At 27.5% G+C, this 14959-nt stretch overlaps 1 protein-coding gene across 1 annotated transcript in view; it reads left to right on the forward strand.

Annotated features, from left to right (window-relative positions):
- LOC113385801 (UDP-glucuronosyltransferase 2B4-like) overlaps positions 1 to 14959 on the forward strand; it is a 99434-nt gene that overhangs the window by 75906 nt on the left and 8569 nt on the right. Inside the window, exons 5-7 of the mRNA XM_026623634.1 lie at positions 120 to 335; positions 3779 to 3927; positions 5459 to 5690. Coding sequence (XP_026479419.1) covers positions 120 to 335; positions 3779 to 3927; positions 5459 to 5690 — 597 coding nt within the window. The remainder of the gene's footprint in view (positions 1 to 119; positions 336 to 3778; positions 3928 to 5458; positions 5691 to 14959) is intronic.

Raw genomic sequence — 14959 nt, forward strand, 5'->3', positions numbered from 1 at the left:
TCTGCATTTGACTTTTGATCCATATTACTCAATAGAAATGCAATAATACGAATAATACATGTTTTACATTATTCATTGCAAATTTATTTTAATTATATTATTTTATATTTAAATTTCAGCAAGTTGCATTCTACCTTTTTCGATGAACGAAGCTCTTGGTAACATTTCACCCTGGTCCCATGTTCCATATGATTATTCTGATAGTGATGACAACATGAATTTTAGACAAAGATTGACCAACATCATGGATATAATGTATGATAAAATTATAAGAAGATTCAAATACTGGCCAAAGATGCAAGCCATAGCTGAAAAACATTTTTCTCATTTAGAAGGTAAGTCGATTCTTCTTGGGATTAGGAATATTTTGGTAAATATTTGGAGTAGAATATTTTTCTCAAGTAATATGTAAACTTAAGCTGTGCTTATATTATTATTAACATAGTTTTTATAATATTCGACATTGACATAAATTTACTAATAGGTTTTATAATTAATTACTTTTACATTTTTATCTTAATTTTATTGTTTCCTCACGCGCAGCACACTGAAAATTATCTTGTTGAAATTAGCTTCACTTGAGTATGTTATTTTAATTAAACTCATAGAAATTATGTTTTAATAAATGTGCAGTATCTCTAAATAGAAGTATCGATTCATCATTTGCTGAAAACTGCTGAAATTCCACAAACAAAAGTGAATCTCCCATTTTTTCCATTTTCGGGGAATCATTCTCTCTACAAGTGAATCTAAGCTTTAATCATTTCTATTTAGCTATTATTTTCATATAGTCTTAATAAAACTATGTATATTATGTAAATGCAAAAAAAACTGGTTTCCTTCTCGATTTTCGGACACCTCCTTTCTTTTATCAGTATTTTATAATGTTAGAAAAAATGTTTGAAGTTTGTCACCATTTGGAAGCAAGCTTAATCAGAATTCTGAACTAATTAAATTTGGAAATTTCGCTTTGTTGCGCAATCTATGTTTTTACATATAAATGTAGTTCTTCATCTGGTTCAATTTCATATTTAAGTAAATTTTTCAACTTCAAATAATTTCTACAACAACAGAATCACATCGTCCCAGGCAATGTTTTACTATCCAACTACAATAGAAAGTTTGACGTCTATCGCAAATTTCTCGCCGTGTTTAAGTTCAAGTTTAAATTGTTTTGTTCAACTTTGATCTTTGAACTATTTATTGTAGTCAGTAAGACTTTGTTTGAGATGATGAATACTAGATTTCCACTTATATAAAACATAGTTTTTTATGAAAACATTTATTTCCTGTTTGAAATTTCAAATGCTTGTAAAGTGAATAAAAAATTCCTAATTAGGTATAATACTGTATACTTGATTATGCTTCAAAGAGAAGCTACAAATTTAGTCTAAGCAAATTTACTTAATCTTTTACTTTTACTTGATCTGAATCTTACTAGTCACTTAGCAGATCAGAATTTAAAATCAGAGAAAAATGGTAAATTTACATGGAAATGGAAAAATCCACGCATACATATGACCAAAATATAAACGAAATATTCTGTAAGTTCATTACAAATCGCTGAATCTAATTTTTAGTCCCAAAATTATCAATTTCTACTTTTTTTCTCCGTTTTTCAGAAACAAATTTATTTTTCTTCATCAATATCTAAAGAACACGTCCATCATCGAAAATATACAAAATTTGAATAGCTTAAATAAACACGTGTTAATTGTCGATTTTTCTAAAGAAAGTTGAAGAAAATTTGGAGTGGTGTGGAGACATTTCTAAATATTGTTTTATTTTTACATTACAGAAAGTTAATGAATTTGCAAGACAATTATTGCTGCTATAGTTGAATTTCTTATATTGCCAAAAAATATAAGTTCTTCGACTTTGAGTAAATCAGTCATTTATCAATCTGAAATACGAATCAACCTTTTTTAGGGACTTTTGAAAAAAAAAACTTCTTTTTATTTCTTTTATCCGACTACAAATAAAGAATATTTAGAGTTAATAATAATTTAATAATGAGTTTGATAATCAATAATTTTTTGATATTAAGGTATATACTAGTAGTTTTCTGCATGAGATTATGGATAAAAAAATGGTATGTGTTGACTCTAGAGTTTAGACTGATAGACAATTAATTATCCTGATCTTTTTATTAAATATTTTTTCTTTATGTATGCACTACTTAATATTTAAGGGGTGGTTAATAATTGAAAGTAATTTGAATAACAATCGGTATTGACAAAATGACTAAGGCCAATTCCATCTGTTTCTTGGATGGTGCATATAGAGTAATAGGAAGGACTAATATTATATTGTAAAAGTGGGTAAAGTGTTATAAATGACCACTTATATTTAATATTAAATCCAATAAAATATTGGGTCCAATTTTTAAAAATATATCATAAATCAACTTAAACAACTTTTATATGCACCCCACAAGCTCAACTTTATAAAAATTAATTAATTTAATGATATTTATGAATAAATCAATTGACAGCATGGCTTATAATTAAGTGATATTAAGTACGCGTTTTTAATGAAACAGTATCATATTAATTTTGCCATTGATCAATGTAAGAGTATATTTAATTTGTTTTAATGGCACTTCATAGTACATATCGATGCTAAAACAACATAATGACATCAAACTTCAATTACACTAATTACACAACTTAATAGGATAATTTGATAGTAATAAAATATTCCAGGGTTATAAGGTGTACTGTTGAAGGTATGGTTATTTTCAAACTGCAATTTCCTTTAATAATCTTGCTTAATTAACTTTAATTTTATTTTAATATGACGCACTCAAATGGGATACAGATAGTTGTTTTAAAATATATTTGTTTATTTTGTATTTGTTCACGATTTTTTATGTAATAAAAAAATCAATTTTATTTTTAAATTTTCCCAAAATAATGCTTATATTTTGGAAAGTGAATCACAAAAATTTACGTGTTTTAGAGAATTTACGTCAAAACTGTTTATGTACAAATTTCATTTTGATATAATTATGTATAATGAATTTGCAAATATGTGTATTTATGTCATCTTTGATGGCCAACGAATATAAAATTTATGCAAATAAGCATATCGTAAAAGTGATTTTTTAATAAATATCGCAATGCCCATATATTTATTTTGAAAAACAACCAGACAGAAATCTTTAGAAATACCTTACATGGTAAAAAATCGTTTGCCGGGTCAGCTAGTATATAATATATATATATATATATATATATACATTTGTTTATATGTATATACAATTGTTTATAATATAATATATATTAGATGGTCTTGGATTTTTAAATATTTTGTAGAACTTTGAACAAAGAATCCAAAAAGTAATAAAAAACAAAAAAGTTTTTTGGATTATATAATACACTCATCAATTTTTTTTTATTGTTATTTTGATTATGTTGTCATAATTTTTGTGATATTACCTCTATCACAATAAAATTCATTTTAAATAAATTCACAATTTTCTACTTTTCTTAAATATATCGATAGTTTAAATGTTATCCAGATCATGTTTCTTGAAAAATGTCCTAAAGATGGAACGTACCTAATTCCGAAACGTCGACAGTAAATAAATAAAGTAATGGTTTCGCAAAAAACTTTTTTGTTTTTTATTACTTTTTGGATTCTATGTTTAAAGCTCTACCCGAATAAATTCTGCTTATTTTCAAGTTGTAAAATTATTTTCATCAATAAAATCAATTTTCCAAGTACTTTGCATATTAGCCATATTATGAGTCACAAATCTTAATTATTTTTTCAGGGCCTTTACCCGACGTACGTGATTTGATGAGTAATATATCAGTATTATTAACTAATAGTCATGTTAGTTTAAATAGACCAAGACCACTTTTACCAGGAATAGTGGAGGTCGGTGGCCTTCATATTCGTCCAGCAAAACCACTGCCTCAGGTATCCAAGAAATAAATCTTTAGTTAGAAGAAATATTATTTTAGGCATGATGAATAAACATATTTGTCATTGAAAATTGTCAAGCTAGTTATAGAGGTTACTTATTAAAAAATGATTGACGGATTGACAAAAATATTATTACAGTTTGGATTTGGAGATAACCATTCAATCATCATAAATAACCGATCATGTTTTAAGTAGAAACATCTTAGAGTTCTTTTTGTCCATAAAGTTCAATTATTTTAAAATTATGAATATTCTATAATTTTTATTGTTTTTGAAAAAAAAAGTTGGATTTCCTATGGAAACTTCAACTATCAAGAATAAGTATCAATTTATATCAAGTTTTACTGAACCAATCAAATAAATATTAATTTGTATATAACAAAATCCAAAAGCTCAAAGCTCACAAGTTCAAATATTTTGGTTTGCTTAAAACTAATCAATACTGTTTTATTAAAATAAAAACTAGTGGTGTGTATGGCATCGTAACTCAAGGCAAGTTGCTGGAACTTTGAAAAGCAATTATTTTGTTAAAACAAGCAGAAAGTTCTTTGAATTGTTCAAATCAAACGCTTAGTTCTCTCAAAAACTGCCATTTTTTGCACGTTTAGCTCTGTATCTCTGAAACTGCTAGACTTGCCTTTGCCAATAACTAATCACTACTTTTCCCCGTCATTACTCATTGAATGTTTTTTGGATCATTCAAATTTGATGCTCCGATCTCTCAAAAACTCAATTTCTATTTTCTGCATTCTTTGCTCGGTATCTCCAAAACGGCTGGACCTGCCTTCGCCAAAAACTAATCAGCACATCTTCCTATCAATAGGAATCGAATGTTTTTCGAACCATTCAAATCCGTTGATACGCGCGCACGAAAACGTGGACGAAAAATTGTATCCATACATACACACATGAACACAAACATCCATTTTTTCTGAGGTATGCCAAAATATTCAGAATCCTTTAAGACGTGAAGAAATGTAAAAATTTTTAATTTAGATTTTTGGACGATTACAATAACTTACCCTACGGGAAGTTAATAAACAATTAGTGAATGGTTTTTGATATTTTAAAACCTCAGACGTTTCTAAGAAAGCAAGAATTATAGGAGCTGACTCTGTCGTAAAATAAACCAATTTTACGACAAGACTAAGTTGTGTAGCAGTTTTTATATAAAGCGATATTAAAAACTGTCAAATACTAAGTGTTTGCGGTGCAGTCAGGCGTTTTTGATAAAAAAAAAACTAGAAAACGATGTAATCATAACTGCATCTTCGAGATATGGCTTGATACCATATCAGTGAAGTTGCATTCTATGTGTAAAAGGTCTGATCGCACAGTAAATACTTCTTGACATTTTGACAGAATTTAGTACCATTTTGTATGAAAACGTGGAACGTAACATGGCCTTGCAGGCACATTGGTCTATTTTACGGCAGAAGCGCCCCACAATGTCGCCAATGTGATTTTAAGTCAAAACAATAAACAGTAAATAATTATTTATATTTTCATTACTTATTTTCACCAGGATATTCAAAAATTGCTGGATAACAGTGAGAATGGAGCAATATATTTTAGTATGGGAAGTAATCTTAAAGGAAATGACCTACCTGCAAAGGCCAGAAACGCACTTTTCAAAGCCTTAGGACGATTACCTGTTTTAGTCCTATGGAAATGGGAAGGAAACCAGGAAGAGTTAGGCGAAGACATTCCAAAAAATGTTGTTGTTCGACCTTGGTGGCCACAGAGTGATGTTCTCGGTAATAATAGTATTAGTATCAATAATAGTAATAGTATCAATATTATCAATAATTTATCAAACTTGTTTAAAATTAAAAATTTTCATATGAAACACTCTTAGTTTCACCGTAAAGGAATTTTCAATTTAGCAGTTCTTAGGCAAATATAATTCAAGGTAATTCCTAAAACCAAAATTTCAAACTAGATTGCACGATAAGACCAATCCGAGCTATGACTATATTTGTGAATAACCAAGGTAACTGTGGAATGCCGTAGGCGAAAGTAAATGTCCCATTGAGACATTTAATTTCAGAAGTCATCCACTCACTTTTAGAATTAATGAAAAAACCGATGAATGATCATATTATAACAGCTAATAATAAATATCAACTCACATTTTTCGAACGTACATGCGTATTGATGATGTATGTGGGAATTTATTCGAGTTTCTTTACACAATATTTTATCGAAAATATACGGAAGTTCCATATAAACCTTCAACATAAATTAGCTTTAAATTTGGTTATTCCTGAGAGATCTGTGTGTATTTTGTACGCGTGCCGAAACAATAGCGTCAATATATTCATTGTTATTTAATACAAAACACAACTATCTTATTGTGAAAAAACAATACACTGCATATTCAAAACTTAAAATAATAATATTGATGGAATAATTTTGCTGTTGTTTAAATCGGATTTTTCATTAAGGATGTAAATTCATATAAGTGGAAATCTTTCTACTTTAAATCGACTCTGACTGAGTCTAAGAAAAAGAAGCCTCTTTCGCATGTCTTTTATTGCAATTGATCAGTTAGGATATTGAAAATTGGTATATCGACTTTTTTGACAAGAACTATAAAGTAGCCCTTTAAATCTTTAAAATACCACAATGGCCAATTTTGTATGGAATATACTATATACTATAGTAAACTGCCCATATACTATAGAGAAGTATTCTTTGATATAGACGATTATTCTTACGTTCTATCAAACAGATTTTACATGGTAATAAACTAAGTGGCATCCAAATAAAAATAAATTATACCTAATTATATAAATAAAAATAAATAAATTAAATTACTGCTAATTACTAACTTACTGCTTACTAATTTGTGTTATAAGTCTGCATTGTTGGAACTTCCTTGTTTTTTTTCAGTAACAAAAAGAATTAACACAATATGAATAAATAATATCTGAAATTGTAGACATATATAAAGGACAAAACAAATTGCATTTTATTTAATTTTCAAAAAAACATACAATTTTGCAACAAAAAACTTTGTGATGCATTATATACCTTAATTATGATCTGTTTAATTTTTTTTTGTTTTATTAATTTGTTGATATAGAATAAAATAATCATCACAAATTTGAGACTATGCTAGAAAATTTATATTAATGATTTAATTTCTTTCATATTTTTGGATCTTTAATCATTCTTTGCGTTTTTAACATATTTTTTATCCCATTCTTTTCATCATGTAACACTATCAAGTATTTTACCATTATATCATCCTAATTAGATACGGCAAATTTTGATGCATCATGTCAACAAACTTCAGTAAATTTTTTAAAGAAAACCTCTCAATGGTGGCCAATTTCGATAATATTAAGTTTATAGTTTAACAAAAAAAAAAAAATGGGGCAATTGTGTTATTATTTTGGACTGTGGTTCTATAAATATTATTTACGATTACGGACCCAAAGCTTAAATAAACAAAATTAATAACTAGTGGGGTGCATGGCATTGTGCCTTAAGGCAAATTGCTGGAACTTCCCGTACCGTAACAAAATGTTAATATTTATAAGAATTATATAAACTGAATTGCAAAGTTGAAATTACTTGTTTAAAGTATATTATAACTTTAGTAAGAATTAAAATTAAAATCTGAATTATTTTCAATATAGAAAAAAAATTTAAAAAAAAGAAAAAAAATTTTGAATTTTTTTTACCAAAAGCAATTATTTTGTTGAAATAAGCAGAAAGTTTTTTGAATCATTCAAATCGGACGCTTAGTTCTAAATCTTCAAAATTGCTGGATCTGCCTTTGCTAGAAACGAATCATCTCTTCTCCTTTGTCAATCTGCACATCTCCCTATCAATGGGCATCGAATGTTTTTTGAACCATTCAAATCGGTGCGCCCGAAAACGTGGACGAAAATGCGGACATATAAAACACACAGACACACATCCATTTTTTCTGAGGTATGCCAAAATGTTCCATAACCTTCAAACGTTGAGAAATGCAAAAATTTTCATTTTCGGGAAGTTTATACTAAACCTACAAGAAATGTTTGCACAAAAATCGTGAAAATGGCCAAATATCCACGAAGAAAACATACTATGAAATATATAAAATTTTTATTTATAACACGCGAATTTTACGGCTACAGCTGGTAAGTTTTGCACATGTTTGAAGTTTATGATTTTGATGACGAAAACAATGGAATTGCCGGTTTACGATGCGATAAAGAAAAAATAAGCCGTAAAAATAAAGCACACGGTGTAAAAACGAAGTTTACAAATACTATTTTAGAATTCATACATTTATTGTTTACTACCTTTTCATATTTATAGTTCTGTTTTTCATTCATATTAGAACAGTTTCTGCAAATAGATTCCACAGTTGTTACAGGTAATAGATCTGTGCAAATCTAAAGATTTAAATGAATGAAATATTAGATAAATCAAATTTTATAGGAAATATATAGGAATGAAATATAAAAATTTTTGATTTGGAAAAAATTAAGTGGCCATAGACTCAAAACAGTTGCGATTATGATCTCATGAATACGACATATAAATGCTGAGATACAATTTTCATCAATGTTTTCGATATCATAGTTTAAACAATTTGAATAATTCACAAAACTCTAGATTCAAACAGAAGTTTTTTTCGTTTTGAAGATATGCAAATATACGATTAGGTATTATCATAGAGCTTCCAACAATATGAGAAATTTTTTCACAAAGGCTATGGTTTCTTGCATTTATGATAAGTTTCATAATTTGCTTCTCCACTCTAGACAAACGATTAAACTTCACTTGTGGAACTTACAAATGTTGTTCAGAAATTGAAAAAGTTTGCATTAGCCTTTTGGGTATTTAAGAATTTTTCACCAGCATATACATGTAAAATAATAAATTGCATCTAAACTTCACTCTTAACCATGGTTACTAGACCAAACTTCTTAACATATTTATAAGTGTATCAATAATCAAATATATTCTTGTATCTTGTAGAGACTAACAAAGTGCTACATTTGGAGAATAGCTCTGTACGGATCGGAGACATGGATTCTGAGAAAAGCTGACAAGAACTACTTGGAAATTGAACTACTTGGTGGTGCTGGAGGCGGGTGGAGATATAGTGGACAGACAAATTATCAAATGAAGAAGTCCTGAGAAGAATAGGCTAAGAAAGGACTCTACTGAGCACAATCCTAAAAAGAAAAGGAAACTGAATCGGATCCCTTTTGCAAAAAAGTGCCTCCGGCACCACGTCATCGAGGGTAAAATAAAAGGGCTGAAAGAAATGGCAAGAAGAAGAATGCATACGATTGACGACTTATGCGAGAAGTGAAAATACAGGGAACTGAAAGACAAAACGCAAGATCAAGAAGCATGGAAGCAAAAATTCGGAAAGGAAAGTACACGAAAAAAGGGAGGAGGGGAATCGTGGTAATGAAAAATGATAGACAAGGGGCAAAGAAGTTATATATTGTGGTGGCTCTTGCACCATGGACCTGCCTTCGGGCAGGCTACCATTTATTATTATTATTATTCTTGTATCGAATAATGAGGTTTTACAATTTGCAATGGCTAATAATTTATTAATTATTTTTATTTTTATTTAATTAATCAAAATACAAAAATTAAATAATTATAAAAAATTAACAATATATAAAGATTGTGAAAAAACAACTATATCATGTTTATATAATTATTATATTTTGAGAATTGTCTCCTTATGAACAATGACGAATAGGGGGAAGTCCCCGAGTGACGGACACTTAAGGTTATTTATGAATAAATCAAAAAATATTTTACGAAATGTTTATCAAATTATGATTATGTTAGATAACAAAGTTAGAAATCAAACTAAACTAACAAAAACGCAACCTTTGCTAAAAATAATTAATACAATCAATCAAACTTTGGTAACAAGAAATATGATTTCACAAAGTGGCACCTAGTACTGGACCTTTCAAAATAACTAGTATTGAACACATAGGTAGCCACCTTGGAGTATCTGCACATGTGTGTTTGACGAATATTCTTAGATATTGCAAAAAAAAATCACTAATTATCCACCCTTTTGGCTGGGCCACACCGATGCTCTCAGCTGGAGCATTCATCATAAGATTTTCATTCTTTGACTAGGAAATACGAAAAATGGGGGTATGTAGTGACCGTTAGCACTCATAAAGAACAAAATTAAATAATTAAAATAAATTACGTCAACTGTCACAAGAAATTTCAATATGTTTATTGTCCGGCGCTAAGGGACGACTTAGTGTCCGGCGCTAAGGGACGACTTAGTGTCCGGTGCTAAGGGACAAGCATGTTCGTTCATTTGGTGGTGCCTACTGAAATTGTTTAAAATATCTAATAATATTCTATTATTTTACGGATAACAATCAAGTACTACTTTTATCATTGAATGCCACTCAAATATAAATGCATAAATACAGTAGAATTACATCCATTGATATTTAGGTGACGCCGTGATTTTACGCCTAAAACAGCAAAGGGTTGCTCCCGCCGTGACCTTGTGCGTCACAGGTGAGTCTTGCACCTGTGTGCCCCCGCGACCCTTTAAATTGTATATTTATGTAAAAAGAGTCATACTCGCTTAAATAATACGTGTTAAATAGAGTGTCCGGTATTAGGTGCTGTCCGGCGTTACGGGACTTCCCCTTATATAGTATTGAAAGTAGTTCAAATGAATAACTTTGTATAATTATTTATTATTTTTAATTCGACGTATTGGCAGTTAACAACAATAATAATATTAGTTGCTTACCGAAACTTTTTTGATTATTCTTACAAAATTACATTTTCTTTTGAAACTATACCAATTCTCAAATCCCTGGGTGAGACACAAAATGTTTTATCGAAATTGGACAAGTTGTTTTGGGGGAAGCCAACTTCATACACACATAAATAATAATAATAATATTACTATATATATGTATGTTTATATATATATATATATATATATATATATATATAAGATATATAACTAATTAGTACTTACTTACTGCAACGACTGGACATTTGAACTTATGAGCAAACATAAGAAAAGCTTCTTGAAAAAATGCCTCAACAATAATGATATCAAACTTTACTTCTGACCCAGCATGGACCAACTTTTTAACCCCTTCTGTTTGTAATCCATTTTCAGTGGTCGCTAATCCCATTTTAATGACCACATCCAATAAATCCTTTGCACTCACATCGGTGATGTCGTAGGCCGAGTTTGAAGAATCAGTACCTGCAGAAAATAGAAAATTAGGAGGATTTTCATGGGACATGAAATATAAATTTCTAATTTATGATTTTATTTATTTATTCCGTGGTTAAAAGGTCAAACTCATACGCATCCTAATAAATATTTATTTTGCAAATGTTTATTTGAAACGATCAAACAAATTTCAAAGGTACAATAAGCAATAATTTGACAACAAACATTTACATGTCATATTATAAAGAAACCAAAAATGTATCTTTATATATCATTATTTTTCATATACTGATTATTTTGGCGTACCTCAGAAGAGAAAAAATGTATGTGGGTGTATTTTTAGTACATAATTATTTATTTACATCATTATGGTTGTATGGATCAGAAAATCATTTAATAATATAAAATAATATTGACAATGTGCAAAATATGCTTATTTTTGGACATAAAGGAAGTACAAAAAACTTCACTCTGTATCTTAAATTTCAGAGTTTTTATCAATTGTATGATATACTTTTCTACTCCAAAGAACTTAACATTTAAACTGTCGAATATAAATTGCATATAAAACTATATATTTTATAAATAAACCAATTTTACGGTAAGTGAGTTAATTTTAAATTAAATTAACATATCAAAATATATTTTTTTAAATTAAATTTTCATCTTCAACTTTTTTATTTCTGAAATATTGTAACACATAATATATTTAACTGCTATTTAATAATATTTTAGAACCTTTGAAAAATCTTTGTGAATATAATAAAGCAAATTTCATTATTATAAAATAAACTTTATTATATTTACATCCCATAAATAACATCCCTGTTTAACAATCATTTCATTGTTCTTATAATGAAAGGGTAATGCGAATTTTATAAAATAAAAGATTTTTATTTGTTCTATATTTATTTTTATGAATACAATTCAGGCTCTCTAATAATTGTATATAACAGAACAGATTTTTTAAATTGTACGTAATAGGATTACGTAGAAATAAACGTTGAACATAAAACAATAAACCTGCACTTCAAAAAAATAAAGATGATTACGTAAATGATCATTTTTGTAACGATGTCTTGTAATACCTATTTTTATATAGAGTATTTCTGATAAATGAGACTATATTACATTTTGCCTATGAATTTTGTTAATTTATTTAAAAGATTATTAACAGTTTTAAGTAGAGTAAATGAAGTAAATTGCTTATTATACGTTGAGACCTTAGAAAAATATTTGGAATTTATATATATATTATTAATATTTACATCAGATATTCATTCTGTAAAATATAAAGTAAAATTATTATGAATGATATTATTAAATTAATAAATATGATTATTCGGAACAAAAACAGAAAAAAATCGAGAAAAGATTTTTTTTAAACAAAAGGTAGTTAATAGCGTATTTCAGACATTCAATAAATGCACAGAATTGATCAAATAATAAAGATGTAATACCGCAGTTGTTTTATTGACATATTAACATTATTATTGTTCTAAAATGAGTACATATTAATTATTTTATTACATTGAGAATAGGAGTAGATAAATACAAAAAACGAGCAAGTAAACAATTATATTAACTTGTTTTTTATATACTTTTTTTTTATTATTTTTGAACAGCAATCAGAACCTAATGGTTCCATAAGCTATTGTGCTAATAATTATATTATTGATGTTTTTATCTATTAATTGGTAATGTCGTCTTTCTGCCTTTAGATTCATTTAGTTAAGGTTTTTTCATATCACCTGCCTTGCAAAATAAAATCAACAAAGGTAAATTTTCATTGAAAAACAGTACCAGAGAATTCGTGCAATGTGTGATTTTACATAAAAGCAATAACTGTCAAATCCCACGCTTTTTAGAGCTAAATTCCACTATAATATGAAACTATTCAGAAATAGATGCTTTTTATTGTTGGCATTTGTATGCATTTGGTAAAGGTAATTTTGGAACTAATGTTGCTTATTTTGTGTATGGTCAATTAGATCTGATAATTTAATTTTTATTCATTGGTGGAATAAAAGTAAATTCAGATATGACTGTTAGAGCTTTTGTGTTAGAGCTTTAGTTAAATTCAGACTTTTACGATAGGATAAGCGCTCTTTCCTCATATAGGGTTGTACAAAAAAATTTGCAAGAAGCACTTATGCTTTGAAAGTTGTATGCGGAATGCTTAAAATGAAAATAATTATAGTGTAAATTGAATGAAAAGTAGAACTTTTTATAAATTATATAATAAGAAAAAAAATTATCATAATCGATCTGATGAAATAGACGCCAGCAAAGTTTCCAAAATTGATCTACCTTTTTGGATATGTCTTTTCAAGAATTTTGTGCTTTTAATATATTTAAGATATTTACAATTATTTATCATAAGATATAAATATTTGAAATGGAATTTTAAATTTGATTTGATCAATTATATTTAATAATTGAGATTCGATCATAAGAAAAATATAAACAGTTTGAATTAATTGCAAAACATATGAATTTTGGTTGAAAAACACAAAGTTTTTGGAAAAAAAGCTTAGCTGTTGCAGAATTATAAAAATAAAATTTGTAAATAGTGACCATATTTTTGAAAAGTCTTCAAAATCTCCGAATTTAACAAAAACCAAAATATAATTCTCTAATCACTTTTTTATTTAAAAAATGTAGAATTGGGAAACAAAAATTATTAACTACTACCTCAGATTGTAGACATACATATGGTAATAAACAATTTAATTCTAACATTTTTAAATAAATTTTAAACAGATTAAAATTAGCATTTTATATTTTTTTTAAATTCTTATAAATTAATTTTTCTTATCATCATATTCATTAAAATATTTATTTATGTATTTCATTCTTGACAAAAAAAAAACATTATAGAACGTAGTTATAAATACTCTTTTTCAAAAAAATGGATAGATTTTTATTGGGATTCATTGTTAGATAATCAACACACACACACACATATATATATACATATATATATATATATATATATATATATAGTTTAAATGTTAATTTACCTAGTACTGCCCAATGATCAAAAGGATCAACAGGAATATCTGTGTAGTTTTGTAGCTCAATTTTTTGTGGAAAGTTTGACACAACTGTTACCTATAATAATATATTTATTAATATGAGGATTAGATTATAATATTATCAAATAATTAATATCTCATACAATAATATGAACAAAACTGAGCTAACATAAAAAAAATTTGAATCTTGAGTAGATACAGATTATTTCCAGATTTTCAAAAGAAGGCGAAACAGATCAATTCAAATGAATGAATTATAAGATTTTATATAATACATATTTTGTTTAAATATGGATTTTAAAACCAAATTACCTGGTGACCTCTAGATGCCAATTCTTTAACAATTGGCTCCATAACATTGAAGTGACTTCTTGCAGTGAAAGGAAATAAACCGAGAATACGGGCTCCATTTGTAAGATTACATACAGCTCCCAATACGATCAACGTTAGTATAGAAATTTTTGTCTAAAATAATAATTTAGCTAATTTTAGTTAATCATTAATTAAATGCAAATTTTTATCTTAACTTTTAATTAATATTTAACTATTAACTGTCTTTAGAAAACATATTTTTTTAGTACAATATGAAAATAATGTGTTGAAATAGTTTTTTTGTATTGAAGCACAACAACAATGATTGATCATGAATAACAGTTAATTAAGTAAAATTATAGAATATTAAAACTCCCATTTGATACGCATGATTGGTTTTTAAGATTTGACTAAAATCTTTTAATTTTCAGATGTTAATTTTTTCATCACATAGCGTATATAACGTGGC

The sequence above is a fragment of the Ctenocephalides felis genome, unplaced genomic scaffold (genome assembly GCF_003426905.1).
Source record: "Ctenocephalides felis isolate EL2017-DRISC unplaced genomic scaffold, ASM342690v1 CF-g0.4_SCAFFOLD_03571, whole genome shotgun sequence".
In the NCBI taxonomy this organism is placed as follows: Eukaryota; Metazoa; Arthropoda; class Insecta; order Siphonaptera; family Pulicidae; genus Ctenocephalides; species Ctenocephalides felis.